This window comes from Pelophylax lessonae (genome assembly GCF_965119305.1).
Source record: "Pelophylax lessonae genome assembly, chromosome: 8".
Lineage (NCBI taxonomy): Eukaryota > Metazoa > Chordata > Amphibia > Anura > Ranidae > Pelophylax > Pelophylax lessonae.
This window is the reverse complement of record NC_138775.1, coordinates 264440419-264461603: the sequence shown is the minus strand read 5'-3', so window position 1 is coordinate 264461603 and position 21185 is coordinate 264440419. Positions and strand designations below refer to the sequence as shown.

The 21185-nt window shown below is 47.6% G+C and overlaps 1 protein-coding gene across 1 annotated transcript in view; it reads left to right on the top strand.

Moving 5' to 3' along the window:
- Positions 1-8362: 8362 nt before the first annotated feature.
- The window catches only part of MSH4 (mutS homolog 4), a gene marked incomplete at its 5' end in the record, with an annotated part of 95529 nt that continues 82706 nt past the window's right edge, over positions 8363-21185 (top strand). The window contains 2 exons of the mRNA XM_082265658.1: positions 8363-8456; positions 15023-15190. Of these exons, the coding sequence (XP_082121784.1) occupies positions 8363-8456; positions 15023-15190 (262 nt within the window). The remainder of the gene's footprint in view (positions 8457-15022; positions 15191-21185) is intronic.

Here is a 21185-nt window from a genome sequence, read left to right as displayed (position 1 = left end):
AAACCCAACCACTAAGGTCTCTTGTCCAGCTATATAAATGAAGGGTCAACGCTGGTGTCCATCAATAGTAGATGAGAACCTAACCACTAAGACCTCTTGTCCACTTATAGAGATGAAGAGTCATCACTGGTGTCCATCAATCGTGGATGAGAATCTAACCACTAAAGCCTCTTGTGGAGCTATAGAGATGAAGGGTCATCACTGGTGTCCATCAATAGTGGATGAGAACCTAACTACTAAGACATCTTGTCCACCTAAAGAGATGAAGACTTATCACTGGTGTCCATCAACAGTGGATTAGAATCTAACCAATAAGGCCTCTTGTCCAGGTATAGAGATGATGGCTCATCACTGGTGTCCATCAGTAGATGTAAACCTAACCACTAAGGCCTCTTGTCCAGCTATAGAGATGAAGAGCCATCATTGATGTTCATCAATAGTGGATGAGAATCTAACCAATAAGGCCTCTTGTCCAGGTATAGAGATGAAAGCTCATCACTGCTGTCCATCAATTGATGTAAACCCAACCACTAAGGGATCTTGTCCAGGTATATAAATGAAGGGTCAACGCTGGTGTCCATCAATAGTAGATGAGAACCTAACCACTAAGACCTCTTGTCCACATATAGAGATGAAGAGTCATCACTGGTGTCCATCAATCGTGGATGAGAATCTAACCACTAAGACCTCTTGTGGAGCTATAGAGATGAGGGGTCATCACTGGTGTCCATCAACGGATGTAAACCCAACCACTAAGGCCTCTTGTCCAGCTATATAAATGAAGGGTCAACACTGGTGTCCATCAATAGTAGATGAGAACTTAACTACTAAGACCTCTTGTCCAGCTATAGAGATGAAGGACCATCACTGGTGTCCATCAATAGTGGATGAGAACCCAACCACTAAGACCTCTTGTCCACCTAAAGAGATGAAGAGTCATCACTGGTGTTCATCAATAGTGGATGAGAATCTAACCAATAAGGCCTCTTGTCCATGTATAGAGATGAAAGCTCATCACTGCTGTCCATCAATAGATGTAAACCCAACCACTAAGGTCTCTTGTCCAGCTATATAAATGAAGGGTCAACGCTGGTGTCCATCAATAGTAGATGAGAACCTAACCACTAAGACCTCTTGTCCACATATAGAGATGAAGAGTCATTACTGGTGTCCATCAATCGTGGATGAGAATCTAACCACTAAAGCCTCTTGTGGAGCTATAGAGATGAAGGGTCATCACTGGTGTCCATCAATAGTGGATGAGAACCTAACTACTAAGACCTCTTGTCCACCTAAAGAGATGAAGACTTATCACTGGTGTCCATCAATAGTGAATTAGAATCTAACCAATAAAGCCTCTTGTCCAGGTATAGAGATGATGGCTCATCACTGCTGTCCATCAATAGATGTAAACCCAACCACTAAGGTCTCTTGTCCAGCTATATAAATGAAGGGTCAACGCTGGTGTCCATCAATAGTAGATGAGAACCTAACCACTAAGACCTCTTGTCCACATATAGAGATGAAGGGTCATCACTGGTGTCCATCAATAGTGGATGAGAACCTAACTACTAGGACCTCTTGTCCACCTAAAGAGATGAAGACTTATCACTGGTGTCCATCAATAGTGGATTAGAATCTAACCAATAAGGCCTCTTGTCCAGGTATAGAGATGATGGCTCATCACTGGTGTCCATCAATACTGTAGATGTAAACCTAACCACTAAGGCCTCTTGTCCACATATAGAGATGAAGAGTCATCACTGGTGTCCATCAATCGTGAATGAGAATCTAACCACTAAGACCTCTTGTGGAGCTATAGAGATGAGGGGTCATCACTGGTGTCCATCAATAGATGTAAACCCAACCACTAAGGCCTCTTGTCCAGCTATATAAATGAAGGGTCAACACTGGTGTCCATCAATAGTAGATGAGAACCTAACTACTAAGACCTCTTGTCCAGCTATAGAGATGAAGGACCATCACTGGTGTCCATCAATACTGTAGATGTAAACCTAACCACTAAGGCCTCTTGTCCACATATAGAGATGAAGAGTCATCACTGGTGTCCATCAATCGTGAATGAGAATCTAACCACTAAGACCTCTTGTGGAGCTATAGAGATGAGGGGTCATCACCGGTGTCCATCAATAGATGTAAACCCAACCACTAAGACCTCTTGTCCAGCTATAGAGATGAAGGACCATCACTGGTGTCCATCAATAGTGGATGAGAACCCAACCACTAAGACCTCTTGTCCACCTAAAGAGATGAAGAGTCATCACTGGTGTTCATCAATAGTGGATGAGAATCTAACCAATAAGGCCTCTTGTCCATGTATAGAGATGAAAGCTCATCACTGCTGTCCATCAATAGATGTAAACCCAACCACTAAGGTCTCTTGTCCAGCTATATAAATGAAGGGTCAACGCTGGTGTCCATCAATAGTAGATGAGAACCTAACCACTAAGACCTCTTGTCCACATATAGAGATGAAGAGTCATTACTGGTGTCCATCAATCGTGGATGAGAATCTAACCACTAAAGCCTCTTGTGGAGCTATAGAGATGAAGGGTCATCACTGGTGTCCATCAATAGTGGATGAGAACCTAACTACTAAGACCTCTTGTCCACCTAAAGAGATGAAGACTTATCACTGGTGTCCATCAATAGTGAATTAGAATCTAACCAATAAAGCCTCTTGTCCAGGTATAGAGATGATGGCTCATCACTGCTGTCCATCAATAGATGTAAACCCAACCACTAAGGTCTCTTGTCCAGCTATATAAATGAAGGGTCAACGCTGGTGTCCATCAATAGTAGATGAGAACCTAACCACTAAGACCTCTTGTCCACATATAGAGATGAAGGGTCATCACTGGTGTCCATCAATAGTGGATGAGAACCTAACTACTAGGACCTCTTGTCCACCTAAAGAGATGAAGACTTATCACTGGTGTCCATCAATAGTGGATTAGAATCTAACCAATAAGGCCTCTTGTCCAGGTATAGAGATGATGGCTCATCACTGGTGTCCATCAATACTGTAGATGTAAACCTAACCACTAAGGCCTCTTGTCCACATATAGAGATGAAGAGTCATCACTGGTGTCCATCAATCGTGAATGAGAATCTAACCACTAAGACCTCTTGTGGAGCTATAGAGATGAGGGGTCATCACTGGTGTCCATCAATAGATGTAAACCCAACCACTAAGGCCTCTTGTCCAGCTATATAAATGAAGGGTCAACACTGGTGTCCATCAATAGTAGATGAGAACCTAACTACTAAGACCTCTTGTCCAGCTATAGAGATGAAGGACCATCACTGGTGTCCATCAATACTGTAGATGTAAACCTAACCACTAAGGCCTCTTGTCCACATATAGAGATGAAGAGTCATCACTGGTGTCCATCAATCGTGAATGAGAATCTAACCACTAAGACCTCTTGTGGAGCTATAGAGATGAGGGGTCATCACCGGTGTCCATCAATAGATGTAAACCCAACCACTAAGACCTCTTGTCCAGCTATATAAATGAAGGGTCAACACTGGTGTCCTTCAATAGTAGATGAGAACCCAACCACTAAGACCTCTTGTCCAGGTATAGAGATGAAGGGTCATCACTGCTGTCCATCAATAGATGTAAACCTAACCAGTAATGGCGCTTTTCCACTGCATGGAACCGAACGGTTCAGCAGGCTTTTTTGCTTTTCCACTGCTGGTACCGCATGGTATAGTGTCGGAACGGTTCGGTATGGTACGGTACGGCGGCGCTTTTCCACTGCATGGAACCGAACGGTACGGTACGGCTCTGAAAAAACAGTACCTACTCGATTGTGGTTCCAACAGGTACCATAACTGGTACCATATCCCACAATCCTTTGCATGCAGTCACTTCTAGCCACTGATTGGTCAGAGAATCCCACCCACCCCGTTGTTATCCCACCCACTTAACTTTAGTACTACTTTAGTGGAAAAGCAAACCTATACCGTACCGTACAGAACCGTTCCAACACCGTACCATGCGGTACCAGCAGTGGAAAAGCAAACCGGGCCAAGCAGGGCCGAGTAGAGCCGAGCCGGTACTTGCAGTGGAAAAGTCCACATATAGAGATGAGGGGTCATCACTGTTGTCCATCATTTGTTTTGGGACAACATTTTATGATGTCACCCCAGTCTCACCGCACTTGCATGCCCACGGGGGTGAAGTGGTTAGTGTATTTTAAAAAAAAAATGCATTTAAAAGGCCGCTGCGCCAATACGGTGAGACATCAAATATTGCAACAACCGTTATTTTATTCTTTAGGGTCTCTGCCAGAAAAAAAATCAATAAATAAATAAAATAAATAGAAATATATATATATATATATATATATATATATATATATATATATATGTATATAAAGTTTAGGGGTACTTTGTAATTTTCTAGCAAAAAAATAAAATAAATGATTTTCACTTGTAAATAAATGTCAGAAAAAGGCCAGGCCAGGCCAGGCAGGTGGTTAGGAACGCCCATGTGGAAGAGGCCTGACCTTTGTCATCGCTGTGATTCCCGGGACTCAGACATCGCAGGACAAATAGCTACAAATCGTGACTGTCCCTGCAAATCCGGGACAGTGGTCATGTGACTACAAGTGACCACTCCTGCACACATTACACAGGCAGGGTCCATGTTGTCACCATCCTGAGAAAAGTCACACAACCACTCCTGAGGAGTATATAGAAATTGTAGGACAGAGGTTGAACAAATGACAAATAAGTATTTTATTATAAATATAATTGTGGCTTGGGCCTGGTACAGAGTGACTTCCAATGGAATGCTGATCCAGTCCCCTCACACCTGACTGAACTGCCGCCATTTCCCGCCATAGCGGGGTGACGTCATCAGTGACAGGCCATGGACGGGTTCCCAGGGCCTCCTCACCCTACAGAAGGCTTCCCCGGTCCTTCACACAGCACACCGGGTGTTTCCACCCGGCCGCCCCTCTTAAGCACCGCGCAGCCCGTAGGAGGAGCCTTCGTTTCTCCACAGCACAGGCCGGGGTTTTCGGGAACGCCACGCCCGATTGCGGGTGTCTGTGATACTCTGAGAAGCCCTCGGGCGGGTTTCTCGGGTCCCCTGTATGCTGCACAGAGACCATCCCGGGCACCGAGCCCCATATCGGGTGTGTTTGTGACTCCACAGCCTGCAGGGGGTGTCTGGTATACTCCGCCCCGTACAGCAGGTTCTTCACACCCCAGAGCGGGTGTTCCCGGGACGCCACACCCCAGAGCGGGTATTCTGTGCCGCAGGTGGGCGGTGCCGGAGAGTTCAGGCTCTTCCTGCTACTCTGGCCGGGAAACTTCACCTCCATCCGGGCCCCTGAGGGCCCCATCACCTCTAGTGACCCCCAGGGGGCCTGGAGACCGTAGCCCTGCCCTGGGGCCCCACAGAACACCCACCACAGGGGCCAGCAACAGTAGAGAGCAAACCAGAGGTGAGAAACAGAGGGGTCACCGTGATGTCATCAATAGAGATGAGGGGTCACCATGATGTCATCAATAGAGGTGAGGGGGTCACCATGATGTCATCAATAGAGATGAGGGGTCACCAAGTTGTCCTCTATTGAGATGAGGGGTCACCTTGCTGTCATCAATAGAGGTGAGGGGTCACCATAATGTCATCAATAGAGATGAGGGGTCACCATGATGTCATCAATAGAGATGAGGGGTCACCATGATGTCATCAATAGAGGTGAGGGGTCACCATGATGTCATCAATGGAGATGAGGGGTCACCATGATGCCATCAATAGAGATGAGGGGTCACCGTGATGTCATCAATAGAGATGAGGGGTCACCTTGCTGTCATCAATAGAGATGAGGGGTCACCAAGTTGTCCGATATAGAGATGTGATGTCACCATGATGTCATCTATAGAGATGAGGGGTCACCATGATGTCATCAATGGAGATGAGGGGTCACCATGATGCCATCAATAGAGATGAGGGGTCACCATGATGTCATCAATAGAGATGAGGGGTCACCATGATGCCATCAATAGAGATGAGGGGTCACCATGATGTCATCAATAGAGGTGAGGGGTCACCATGATGCCATCAATAGAGATGAGGGGTCACCATGATGTCATCAATAGAGGTGAGGGGTCACCATGATGCCATCAATAGAGATGAGGGGTCACCATGATGTCATCAATAGAGATGAGGGGTCACCAAGTTGTCCGATATAGAGATGTGATGTCACCATGATGTCATCTATAGAGATGAGGGGTCACCATGATGTCATCAATGGAGATGAGGGGTCACCATGATGCCATCAATAGAGATGAGGGGTCACCATGATGTCATCAATAGAGATGAGGGGTCACCATGATGCCATCAATAGAGATGAGGGGTCACCTTGCTGTCATCAATAGAGATGAGGGGTCACCAAGTTGTCCTATATAGAGATGTGAGGTCACCGTGATGCCATCTATAGAGATGAGGGGTCACCTTGCTGTCATCAATAGAGGTGAGGGGTCACCATAATGTCATCAATAGAGGTGAGGGGTCACCATAATGTCATCAATAGAGATGAGGGGTCACCATGATGCCATCAATAGAGGTGAGGGGTCACCATAATGTCATCTATAGAGATGAGGGGTCACCTTGCTGTCATCAATAGAATTCAGGGGTCACCATGATGTCATCAATAGAGATGAGGGGTCACCTTGCTGTCATCCATAGAAGTCAGGGGTCACCATGATGTCATCAATAGTGATGAGGGGTCACCATGATGTCATCTATAGAGATGAGGGGTCACCATGATGTCATCAATAGTGATGAGGGGTCACCATGATGTCATCTATAGAGATGAGGGGTCACCTTGCTGTCATCAATAGAAGTCAGGGGTCACCATGATGTCATCAATAGAGATGAGGGGTCACCATGATGTCAGTAATAGAGATGTGGGGTCACCATAATGTCATCAATAGAGATGAGGGGTCACCATGATGTCATCAATAGAGATGAGGGGTCACCATGATGTCATCAATAGAGATGAGGGGTCACCATAATGTCATCAATAGAGATGAGGGGTCACCATAATGTCATCAATAGAGATGAGGGGTCACCATGATGTCATCAATAGAGATGAGGGGTCACCATGATGTCATCAATAGAGATGAGGGGTCACCATGATGCCATCAATAGAGGTGAGGGGGTCACCATGATGCCATCAATAGAGGTGAGGGGGTCACCATGATGCCATCAATAGAGATGAGGGTCACCATAATGTCATCAATAGAGATGAGGGGTCACCATGATGTCATCAATAGAGATGAGGGGTCACCATGATGCCATCAATAGAGATGAGGGGTCACCTTGCTGTCATCAATAGAGATGAGGGGTCACCAAGTTGTCCTATATAGAGATGTGAGGTCACCGTGATGCCATCTATAGAGATGAGGGGTCACCTTGCTGTCATCAATAGAGGTGAGGGGTCACCATAATGTCATCAATAGAGGTGAGGGGTCACCATAATGTCATCAATAGAGATGAGGGGTCACCATGATGCCATCAATAGAGGTGAGGGGTCACCATAATGTCATCTATAGAGATGAGGGGTCACCTTGCTGTCATCAATAGAATTCAGGGGTCACCATGATGTCATCAATAGAGATGAGGGGTCACCTTGCTGTCATCCATAGAAGTCAGGGGTCACCATGATGTCATCAATAGTGATGAGGGGTCACCATGATGTCATCTATAGAGATGAGGGGTCACCATGATGTCATCAATAGTGATGAGGGGTCACCATGATGTCATCTATAGAGATGAGGGGTCACCTTGCTGTCATCAATAGAAGTCAGGGGTCACCATGATGTCATCAATAGAGATGAGGGGTCACCATGATGTCAGTAATAGAGATGTGGGGTCACCATAATGTCATCAATAAAGATGAGGGGTCACCATGATGTCATCAATAGAGATGAGGGGTCACCATGATGTCATCAATAGAGATGAGGGGTCACCATAATGTCATCAATAGAGATGAGGGGTCACCATAATGTCATCAATAGAGATGAGGGGTCACCATGATGTCAGTAATAGAGATGAGGGGTCACCATGATGTCATCAATAGAGATGAGGGGTCACCATGATGTCATCAATAGAGATGAGGGGTCACCATGATGCCATCAATAGAGGTGAGGGGGTCACCATGATGCCATCAATAGAGGTGAGGGGGTCACCATGATGCCATCAATAGAGATGAGGGTCACCATAATGTCATCAATAGAGATGAGGGGTCACCTTGCTGTCATCAATAGAGATGAGGGGTCACCAAGTTGTCCTATATAGAGATGTGAGGTCACTGTGATGCCCCCCAGGGGGCCTGGAGACCGTAGCCCTGCCCTGGGGCCCCACAGAACACCCACCACAGGGGCCAGCAACAGTAGAGAGCAAACCAGAGGTGAGAAACAGAGGGGTCACCGTGATGTCATCAATAGAGATGAGGGGTCACCATGATGTCATCAATAGAGGTGAGGGGTCACCATGATGTCATCAATGGAGATGAGGGGTCACCATGATGCCATCAATAGAGATGAGGGGTCACCGTGATGTCATCAATAGAGATGAGGGGTCACCTTGCTGTCATCAATAGAGATGAGGGGTCACCAAGTTGTCCGATATAGAGATGTGATGTCACCATGATGTCATCTATAGAGATGAGGGGTCACCATGATGTCATCAATAGAGGTGAGGGGTCACCATGATGCCATCAATAGAGATGAGGGGTCACCATGATGTCATCAATAGAGATGAGGGGTCACCATGATGCCATCAATAGAGATGAGGGGTCACCATAATGTCATCAATAAAGATGAGGGGTCACCATGATGTCATCAATGGAGATGAGGGGTCACCATGATGCCATCAATAGAGATGAGGGGTCACCATGATGTCATCAATAGAGATGAGGGGTCACCATGATGCCATCAATAGAGATGAGGGGTCACCTTGCTGTCATCAATAGAGATGAGGGGTCACCAAGTTGTCCTATATAGAGATGTGAGGTCACCGTGATGCCATCTATAGAGATGAGGGGTCACCTTGCTGTCATCAATAGAGGTGAGGGGTCACCATAATGTCATCAATAGAGGTGAGGGGTCACCATAATGTCATCAATAGAGATGAGGGGTCACCATGATGCCATCAATAGAGGTGAGGGGTCACCATAATGTCATCTATAGAGATGAGGGGTCACCTTGCTGTCATCAATAGAATTCAGGGGTCACCATGATGTCATCAATAGAGATGAGGGGTCACCTTGCTGTCATCCATAGAAGTCAGGGGTCACCATGATGTCATCAATAGTGATGAGGGGTCACCATGATGTCATCTATAGAGATGAGGGGTCACCATGATGTCATCAATAGTGATGAGGGGTCACCATGATGTCATCTATAGAGATGAGGGGTCACCTTGCTGTCATCAATAGAAGTCAGGGGTCACCATGATGTCATCAATAGAGATGAGGGGTCACCATGATGTCAGTAATAGAGATGTGGGGTCACCATAATGTCATCAATAAAGATGAGGGGTCACCATGATGTCATCAATAGAGATGAGGGGTCACCATGATGTCATCAATAGAGATGAGGGGTCACCATAATGTCATCAATAGAGATGAGGGGTCACCATAATGTCATCAATAGAGATGAGGGGTCACCATGATGTCAGTAATAGAGATGAGGGGTCACCATGATGTCATCAATAGAGATGAGGGGTCACCATGATGTCATCAATAGAGATGAGGGGTCACCATGATGCCATCAATAGAGGTGAGGGGGTCACCATGATGCCATCAATAGAGGTGAGGGGGTCACCATGATGCCATCAATAGAGATGAGGGTCACCATAATGTCATCAATAGAGATGAGGGGTCACCTTGCTGTCATCAATAGAGATGAGGGGTCACCAAGTTGTCCTATATAGAGATGTGAGGTCACTGTGATGCCATCTATAGAGATGAGGGGTCACCTTGCTGTCATCAATAGAGGTGAGGGGTCACCATAATGTCATCAATAGAGATGAGGGGTCACCATGATGTCATCAATAAAGATGAGGGGTCACCGTGATGTCAGCAATAGAGATGAGGGGGTCACCATGATGTCATCAATAGAGATGAGGGGTTACCATGGTATCATCAATAGAGATGAGGGGGTCACCATAATGTCAACAATAGAGATGAGGGGTCACCATGATGTCAGCAATAGAGATGAGGGGTCACCATGATGTCAGCAATAGAGATGAGGGGGTCACTGTGATGTCAGCAATAGAGATGAGGGGGGTCACTGTGATGTCAATAGAGATTAGGGGTCACCATGATGTCATTAATAGAGATGAGGGGGTCACCAAGATGTCCTTAATAGAGATGAGGGGTCACAATGATGTCATCAATAGAGATGTTGGGTCACCGTGATGTCATCTATAGAGATGAGGGGTCACCATCCTGTCCTCTATAGATATGTGGGGTCACCACAATGTCTTCTATAGAGATGAGGGGTTAGTATGGATGTCTTCTGTAGAGATGTGGAGTCACCATGATGTCATCAATAGAGATGTGGGGTCAGGATAATGTCATCAGTAGAGATGAGGGGTCACCATGATGTCCTCTCTAGAGATGAAGGGTCACCATGATGTCATCTTTAGAATTGTGGGGGTCACTGTGATATCTTCTATAAATATATGGGGTCACTGTGATGTCTTCTATAGAGATATGGGGTCACTGTGATGTTTTCTATAGAAATGTGGGGTCACCATGATGTATTTTATAGAGATCTGGGGTCACCATGATGTCCACCTTAAAGATGAGGGATCACCACAATGTCTTTTTTTAGAAATGAGGGGTCATCACTGGTGCCAAGTTGTAGAGATGAGAGATTGTCAAAGTTTCACAGCTATAGAAATGTAGGGTCACCATGATATCCAGGTACAGACATGAGAGGTCATCGCCCGTGTTCAGTTATAGAGATGTGGGGTCATCACTGGTGATTAGCTGTTGAGATAATAGGACATCATTGATTTCCAACTATAGAGATGTGGGACCACCATGGTGTCCGGCTATAGAGATGTGGGATCACCATGGTTTCCAGCTATAGAGATGTGGGACCACCATGGTGTCCAGCTATAGAGATATGGGACCACCATGATGTCCAGCTATAGAGATGTGGGATCACCATGGTTTCCAGCTATAGAGATGTGGGACCACCATGGTGTCCAGCTATAGAGATGTGGGACCACCATGATGTCCAGCTATAGAGATGTGGGATCACCATGATGTCCAGCTATAGAGATGTGGGACCACCATGATGTCCAGCTATAGAGATGTGGGATCACCATGGTGTCCAGCTATAGAGATGTGGGACCACCATGATGTCCAGCTATAGAGATGTGGGACCACCATGGTGTCCGGCTATAGAGATGTGGGATCACCATGGTTTCCAGCTATAGAGATGTGGGACCACCATGATGTCCAGCTATAGAGATGTGGGATCACCATGGTTTCCAGCTATAGAGATGTGGGATCACCATGGTGTCCAGCTATAGAAGAGAGAGGTCACCATGGTGTCCAGCTATAGAGATGCGGGACCACCATGGTGTCCAGCTATAGAGATGTGGGACCACCATGGTGTCCAGCTATAGAGATGTGGGACCACCATGGTGTCCAGCTATAGAGATGTGGGATCACCATGGTGTCCAGCTATAGAACAGAGAGGTCACCATGGTGTCCAGCTATAGAGATGTGGGACCACCATGGTGTCCGGCTATAGAGATGTGGGACCACCATGGTGTCCGGCTATAGAGATGTGGGACCACCATGGTGTCCGGCTATAGAGATGTGGGACCACCATGGTGTCCGGCTATAGAGATGTGGGACCACCATGGTGTCCGGCTATAGAGATGCGGGACCACCATGGTGTCCAGCTATAGAGATGTGGGACCACCATGGTGTCCAGCTATAGAGATGTGGGACCAACATGGTGTCCAGCTATAGAGATTTGGGATCACCATGGTGTCCGGCTATAGAGATGTGGGACCACCATGGTGTCCGGCTATAGAGATGTGGGACCACCATGGTGTCCAGCTATAGAGATGTGGGACCACCATGATGTCCAGCTATAGAGATGTGGGATCACCATGGTGTCCAGCTATAGAACAGAGAGGTCACCATGGTGTCCAGCTATGGACATGTGGGACCACCATGGTGTCCGGCTATAGAGATGTGGGACCACCATGGTGTCCGGCTATAGAGATGCGGGACCACCATGGTGTCCAGCTATAGAGATGTGGGACCACCATGGTGTCCAGCTATAGAGATGTGGGACCACCATGGTGTCCGGCTATAGAGATGCGGGACCACCATGGTGTCCAGCTATAGAGATGTGGGACCACCATGGTGTCCGGCTATAGAGATGTGGGACCACCATGGTGTCCGGCTATAGAGATGTGGGACCACCATGGTGTCCAGCTATAGAGATGTGGGACCACCATGGTGTCCGGCTATAGAGATGTGGGACCACCATGGTGTCCGGCTATAGAGATGTGGGACCACCATGGTGTCCAGCTATAGAGATGTGGGATCACCATGGTGTCCAGCTATAGAGATGTGGGATCACCATGGTTTCCAGCTATAGAGATGTGGGATCACCATGGTGTCCAGCTATAGAGATGTGGGATCACCATGGTTTCCAGCTATAGAGATGTGGGATCACCATGGTGTCCAGCTATAGAGATGTGGGATCACCATGGTGTCCAGCTATAGAACAGAGAGGTCACCATGGTGTCCAGCTATAGAGATGTGGGACCACCATGGTGTCCGGCTATAGAGATGTGGGACCACCATGGTGTCCGGCTATAGAGATGTGGGACCACCATGGTGTCCAGCTATAGAGATGTGGGACCACCATGGTGTCCAGCTATAGAGATGTGGGACCACCATGGTGTCCAGCTATAGAGATGTGGGACCACCATGGTGTCCAGGTATAGAGATGTGGGATCACCATGGTGTCCGGCTATAGAGATGTGGGACCTCCATGGTGTCCGGCTATAGAGATGCAGGACCACCATGGTGTCCAGCTATAGAGATGTGGGACCACCATGGTGTCCAGCTATAGAGATGTGGGACCACCATGGTGTCCAGCTATAGAGATGTGATATAGAGACACTGATTGTATTTGGGTACAGCGTCGCATGACCGCGCAATTGTTAGATAAAGTAACGCAATGGCGAATCGCAGAAAATGGCCTGGTCATTAAGGGGGTAAAACATTTGGGGCTGAAGTGGTTAAAGAAATGAGCACAAGGTGCCAGATTAACACCAATAACTGGGAGATATGGGGAAGTGTTCTCTAATTCTGATCAATGTTCCCTTTTCAAATCTCATTGCAGTTTTATTTCTTCCGTGCTTCAAAATATATGTAACTTATGAAATATTCTTAGCCCTCATGCACACGGGACATTAGAAAAAACGAGCTGCAGAGCCACTTCTAACGCCAGGAAAAAGCAGCTGTAAACGTGCTTTCAGTAGCTTTTTCCATTGGCGTTATTGCACGTTTGGCCACGTCACTTTTAGCAGCGTTTTTTCTGCCTCCATTCAAAATCAATGGTTCCCTATGGGAGCCTATTGATTTGAATGGAAGGCGCACCGCAAGTCGGATCAGGATGATCCGACTTGCGGTGCGACTTGCGCTGTGAGAATCTTGAGGGGGAACTTCACCCCAAAATGGGGAAAAAACGGCGTGGGGTTTCCCCCCAGGCCCTTCGGTCTGGTATGGAATTTGAGGGTGGCCCCACGACGAAAAAACGGCGTGGGGTCCCCCCCAAAATCCATACCAAACCCTTATCCGAGCATGCAGCCCAGGAAAGGGGAGGGGACGAGCGAGCGGCCCCACCTCCCTGGACCATACCAGGCCACACGCCCTCAACATGGGGGGGTGTGGGTGCTTTGGGGCAGGGGGGGCTCTGCACCCCCCCCCCACCCTAAAGCACCTTACCCCCATGTTGAGGAGGACAAGGGCCTCTTCCAGACAACCCTGGCCGGCGGTTGTGGGGGTCTGCGTGCAGGGGGCTCATTGGAATTTGGAAGCCCCCTTTAACAAGGGGGCCCCCCAGATCCCGGACCCCCTCCCTATGTGAATGGGTATGGGGTACATTGTACCCCTACCCATTCACCCCATAAAAGGCAGTGTATGTAAATAATGACAGGAGACGTTTTGAAAAGTTTTTTAAAATCTTCATCTGGTTTTCTCCGCTCTGGTCTTCTCCTCTCCGCTCTTCTGGTCTTCTCCTCTCCGCTCTTCTGGTCTTCTCCTCTCCGCTCTTCTGGTCTTCTCCTCTCCGCTCTTCTGGTCTTCTCCTCTCTGCTCTTCTGGTCTTCTCCTCTCCGCTCTTCTGGTCTCCTCTCCGCTCTTCTGGTCTTCTCTCCGCTCTTCTGCCCTCCGCCACTTGGAGCTCCTAAAAGCTCTATGTGTGCATGAGTCCATAGAATAACATGGATGGGCGTTCTGCAGCTGCAAAAAAAAAAAAAACGTCTGACGCTGCTAACAGCAGCTCCAAAAACGTCCAGTGTGCATGGGGGCTAAACAAAACTGCTTTTACTCCTGTTTAGGCCCCTTTCACACTTGTGTTACTTGGACTGCAAAGTCACATGACAAGTCATACCCCATGATTTCCAATGAGTAACGTTCATATCTGTGCGACTTCAAAGTAGTCCCTGCACTACTTTGGTCCGACTCTGATGCGACTTGAGGTCCATATCCCTCAAGATTACACAAGCATTCCTTCCAGGCACGGCAAAGTCACGTGACTTTCAGGTCGTATAGGTGTGAAAGGGGCCTCAGATAATTTCAAATAGGTCTAAGCAGTGACCTTAAAATTTAGGAAATTGTAGGTTGTTCTCTAATATTGATCTCCAGTGTAGAAAAAAAAAGCGAAATGTTAACAAAAGTTTTGTTTTTCTTATTTCTATTTATAGAATCCTATTCTGCGGACCAAAGTTCTGTTACAGAGAATACAAATGCCTTTCATTTTCCTTCAGTCTTAAATTCTTCCAGGAAGGATTCCAGCTCTTCTAGTTGTGGAAGAGCAACAGGAGGATACTTCTCAAAGTCCAAACTCCAGACTCCTGTTGCTGGCTATCCAGGTATTACATTTTTTATGCATGGTTTAGGGCAGGGGTGTCCAAACCTTTGACCTTCCTGGGCCACATTGGAAGAAGAGGAATGGTCTTGGGCCGCACATAAAATACTGTATACCAACAATAAGGAGAGCTGATGAGCAGAAAAAATGTCAGGCAGATCACAAGTTAAAGAGTAACTCCACTTTCGTGGGGAAAAAAAATAGCAAATAAAGCAAAAATAATAGAGGGTATACAACTGCGACACAAATCATATTGTAATTGAATGTTATTAATGTAGCACCCTCCTAGGTAGGTGCTAGGTAAAAGCATCTTATGCTCCTTCTGCTTATCAGGGGAGCCTGATCTTTTAGGTTGCCTGTTGAATGTTTCCAGGTGTGATTCACTGGGTCTGAGGGAGTGTCCCCACTGTATCCAATAAGGGAGCTTGTTGGACAGTGGAGGAAACCCAGCCAGTGACACATTGGCTTTTGTGGGAGTTCCAGTGGGCAGGCACTCTTGCAGTGCATCCTGGGATTGCTCATAAAAGTCAGAGGGACATGTGACAGGGCGTCTTTGGCGGGAAGCAAAGTCCCAGGAGGAGGCTGAAGGCTGTCTCTCCTCCTGCTGTTTGAGGAAAGTGGTCTTAGGCATTCGGCCTAGTGAACCAGGTGTGGAGCTGAGTTGCAGAGGACCCAGTAGAGCTGACAGTGGAGCTGCTGGTAGAGTCTTCTGGGTAAAACAGTGTCCGTGAGTACCAGGGGACTTGCCAAAGGGTCGGCCCAGGAAGGGGGACCACTTCAGTGAAGTCAGAGGATCAAGGGGCTAGCTCACAGAGAGAGTTAGAGCAAAAGGGGGTGCCGTGTATAACCCTGAAGAGTAGGGACAAAGGGGGTGTCGAGTTGGACCCTGAAGAGTGATTCACAACGCAGTACAGTTCAGTAAATTCTTCTTCACTAAAGTGGCAAGGTGAAGCCACTCTCACTAAAAATTAAATTTTTGTTGCAGGGGATGCCAGAAATCTGACTTGTATCTTAGGCAGACTTCTGGGAAAATCAGTGAGCCAATCACACAAGCAGGAAATGATGTTTCTGGGGGTGTGGTCAGTATACATTCTGTGTACAGAACAGTTCCAGGTGGCCATATTGCATTTTCAGAAAATTACAACAGCTGCGGATTGAAAAGGAAAGGTCATTTTTAATGTAGCACTACTCCCTTGGGAGCTGCTGGTTACGGATTCCCCTGGGTTACCATTAGCAACAACATGACAAAATAGCGTATTCTAAATGCTCGGCTCAGTCAGGAAACAGTCCAGGGGTTTTGGTTTTTGTTGATTTATTTGAGAACTGGGATGGGAGAAGGGATGAGTGGGATACTCCAACTGAACAAAATATGCACAATTGCTGGGACTTCTATGTAACGCTGAAGTATCCCACTCATCCCTTCTCCTATCCCAGTTCTCAAATAAATCAACAAAAACCAAAACCTCTGGACTGTTTCCTGACTGAGCCGAGCATTTAGAATACGCTATTTTGTCATGTTGTTGCTAATGGTAACCCAGGGGAATCCGTAACCAGCAGCTCCCAAGGGAGTAGTGCTACATTAAAAATGACCTTTCCTTTTCAATCCGCAGCTGTTGTAATTTTCTGAAAATACAATATGGCCACCTGGAACTGTTCTGTACACAGAATGTATACTGACCACACCCCCAGAAACATCATTTCCTGCTTGTGTGATTGGCTCACTGATTTTCACAGAAGTCTGCCTAAGATACAAGTCAGATTTCTGGCATCCCCTGCAACAAAAATTTAATTTTTAGTGAGATACTCCCAATAGGAACACGTCCAAAGGGATTAATGCAAAAAAATAGGCAAACTTAACAATAAGTATGCACCTGCCCACACCAGTAAGGTGCCTATTAACATAGCCTGGGGAACTGCAGTCAAAAAATATTCCTGTGATAGCACAGGGGAAAAAGAAAGCAGATTTGTGAATTATAATTGATTGGTATATAAATTTATTTGTTTAGTCTCTTTAAAAAATTCACAACATTTCATATGCTCGTGTCAATCTCATCCACAATGGGCCCGGATGAAACGTGACTCATGATGGTGTGTAAGGCTTGCCCTACCAAAGGTACATGGACCACAGACTACACTAAAACAAAAAAACATTTACCATTACGTCCGGACGCCAGGGTAGTATTCTCACAGGGGAGCTCCAAACCGCAATTGCCGTGTTAATAATTTAACAATGAATTTGTACAAATTTGGAGTTACCCTGTGCCCGACCCCTGGAGGGCTCGAGCTAGGGGAGGGGGGGGGGGGTAAAGGAAGAAGGGGTCGGGAGACTAAAAATAGAGATGGATAATTGTATACAACCATGGTGGCAGAAAATCCTTCATAAAAAATCAAATGAACAATTGGTTTATATTGAATGTTCTGGAATACCAATAATTGGTGGAATAATTGCAAATTCCTGACTGCTTAGTGCCAGCAATTCATGATGGATCTGATAAAGTGCTGAATGCATATGATGAAATGCTCAAAGTTCACAGTGCAACAGAAAAGGCTCCTTTAAAAAATTAACAATCCAGTATGTAGGATAAAGAAGCACTATGTGGAAATATATTGATCGCCACTATGTAGCTGTTGACTGGATAATTTGGCAAATCATTTTGTATATTGGGCGGCACAGTGGTGTAGTGGTTAGCACTTTTACCTAGCAGCAAGAGGGTCGCTGGTTCAAATCCCAACCACGACACTACCTGCCTGGAGTTTGCATGTTCTCCCTGTGCCTGTGTGGGTTTCCTCCGGGTACTCTGGTTTTCTCCCACACTCCAAAGACATACTGGTAGGTTAATTGGATCCTGTATAAAAAAAAAAAAAAAAAAATGGCCCTACTGTGTATGTATGTGAGTTAGGGACCTTAGATTGTAAGCTCCTTGAGGGCAGGGACTGATGTGAATGTACAATGTATATGTAAAGCGCTGCGTAAATTGACAGCGCTATATAAGTACCTGAAATAATAATATTGCACTGCTACCTTTTAGCCAGTGTAGGACAAACATCTGAATACTGTAGGTACACAACAGGAAGATTTAGGTTGTAAAAAAATATCCCAAGTTTTGAACATCTCACGGAGCGCTGTTCAATCCATAATCCGGAAATGGAAAGAGTATGGCACAACTGCAAACCTACCAAGACATGGCCGTCCACCTAAACTGACAGGCCGGGGAAGGAGAGCATCAGTCAGAGAAGCAACCAAGAGGCCCATGGTAACTCTGGAGGAGCTGCAGAGATCCACAGGTCAGGTGGGAGAATCTGTCCACAGGACAATTGTTGGTCGTGCACTCCACAAATCTGGTCTTTATGGAAGAGTGGCAAGAAGAAAGCCATTGTTAATAGAAAGCTATAAAAAGTCCTGTTTGCAGTTTGCGAGAAGCCATGTGGGGGACACAGCAAACATGTGGAAGAAGGTGCTCTGCTCCGATGAGACCAAAATTGAACTTTTTGGCCCAAAAGCAAAACTCTATGTGTGGACACGCCATCCCCACCGTGAAACATGGTGGTGGCAGCATCATGTTGTGGGGTTGTGTCACGGAACCATGAACCAGACGTACAAAAACAGATAAGTGAAAATAAGACAGCTTTATTGAAAAACAAGCTATAAAGCAAACGTCCAAACGGATGGCGAAACCGATGCAGAGTCTTTGCGAAGCCAGGGGTCAGGAACCAGCAGGGTAGTCAGACGAAGCCAGGATCAGGAACCAACAGGGTAGTCAGACGAAGCCAGGAACAGGAACCAGAAGTAGCAGCAGTCTTAGTAGCATGTGAACACAGGAGGACCAAGCAGGGAACTGAAGCCACAGACCTCCTATATATATGAGCTAGGCATCCAGCTCCTCCCAGTGGGAAGGAGGAGCCGCAGGGTGGGAGGCTACAAGAAACCCAGAAACCAAGATGGCCGCCAGCACATGTCAAACGAAGGAGAACAGCAAGAAGGTAAGACCATGACAGTACCTCCCCCTCAAGGGCCCCTCCTCCGCGGAGTAAAGAACGGTTTCTGAGGGAAGCGTGCGTGGAAGGCTCGGAGCAAGGCAGGAGCATGGACATCTGCGGAGGGAACCCAGGAACGCTCCTCTGGACCATAACCACGCCAATGAACCAAAAACTGCACCCGACCGCGGGCCAGGCGTGAGTCCAGGATATTGCTCACCTCATACTCCTCACGATTGCCCACTCGGACTGGACGAGGCCGAGGAACCGAGGAAGTGAAACGATTACACACCAGAGGCTTCAACAGGGAGACATGAAACACGTTGGAGATCCGCATGCCAGGAGGAAGCGCAAGGGCATAGGCTACCGGGTTTACCCTGCGAAGCACTCGGAAGGGACCAACAAAGCGAGGCGCCAGCTTGGGAGTGGGCACTCGAAGGTTGAGGTTGCGGGTGGACAACCATACACGGTCTCCGGCCTGGTAGGAAGGAGCAGGCACTCGTCTGCGATCAGCCTGGAGTCTCTGGCGCTGCGCAGAGACCTCAAGGGACTTCTGGATCTGTACCCAAGAAGCACGTAGGACGGAAAGGTGATCCTCCACAGCCGGAATATCCTGGGGAGAGAATACCTCCGGTAACACGGCAGGTTGGAACCCATAGTTGGCCATGAAGGGAGACGTCCCAGAGGAAGAGTTCACCGCCATGTTCCTGGCAAACTCAGCCCAAGGCAGGAGGTCAACCCAATTGTCTTGGTGATCGGAGACATAGCAACGAAGGAATTGCTCCAAGGCTTGATTGGATCGTTCTGCGGCCCCATTGGACTGAGGGTGGTAGGCCGAGGAGAAGGAGAGATGAATCCCCAACTGGGAGCAAAAGGCGCGCCAGAACCTGGACACAAACTGACTCCCCCGATCCGACACAATCTCCTTGGGCAAACCGTGCAACCGGAAGACCTCCCTGGCAAAAATCGTGGCCAACTCCTGTGCAGAGGGTAACTTCTTGAGAGGAACACAGTGACACATTTTGGAAAACCGATCCACAATCATGAGAATGACCGTATGGCCTCGGGATGCAGGGAGGTCCACAATGAAATCCATCCCCAGGTGTGACCATGGGCGCTCCCCGGTGGCTAAGGGTTGCAGAAGGCCCAACGGAAGGTGCCGAGGGGACTTACTCTGGGCACAAACGGAGCATGCCGCTACATATGCGGAGATGTCGGAACGTAGGGAAGGCCACCAGAACAGACGTGAAACAGCCCAGGACAGCTGATTCTTTCCAGGATGCCCCGCGGTCTTGGAGTTATGGTAGGTTCGCAACAACCGAGTGCGCAACTCCTCAGGCACAAAACATCTGCCGTTGGGTCTCCCAGAGGGAGCACCAGATTGAGCCGCCAAAATCTGCTCACCCAGGGGAGAGGTCAGGCTGGTGCGAATGGCAGCCAGGATCTGATTCGGAGGTATGACCGAAGTCGGAATCGACTCCTCCCTGGACAGGTCGGAGTACTGCCGTGATAAGGCATCAGCCCTGATGTTCTTGGAACCGGGTAGGTAGGAGACCACGTAATTAAAACGTGACAAGAACAGAGCCCATCTGGCCTGACGTGGTGTCAATCTCTTGGCCTCAGAGAGGTAGGTCAGATTCTTGTGGTCCGTCAGGATGAGGACCGGAACCACCGAACCCTCGAGCAAGTGCCTCCATTCTTTAAGAGCCTGCACGATGGCCAATAATTCCCTGTCACCAATCTGGTAGTTGCACTCCGCGGAAGACAGTTTCCGGGAGTAAAACCCACAAGGAAGCAGAGGACCCTCTGGTGTTCTACGCTGAGACAGAAGGGCGCCTACTCCCGTCTCAGACGCGTCCACCTCGAGGACAAAGGGCAACCCAGGGTTGGGATGCGACAGAATCGGAGCCGACACAAAGGCGGACTTTAGAGCCTCAAAAGCTCGGATGGCCTCGGGCGGCCAGACCTGGGAATTACTGCCCTTCCTGGTCAGATCCGTGAGAGGCTTGGCTAGCATGGAAAAG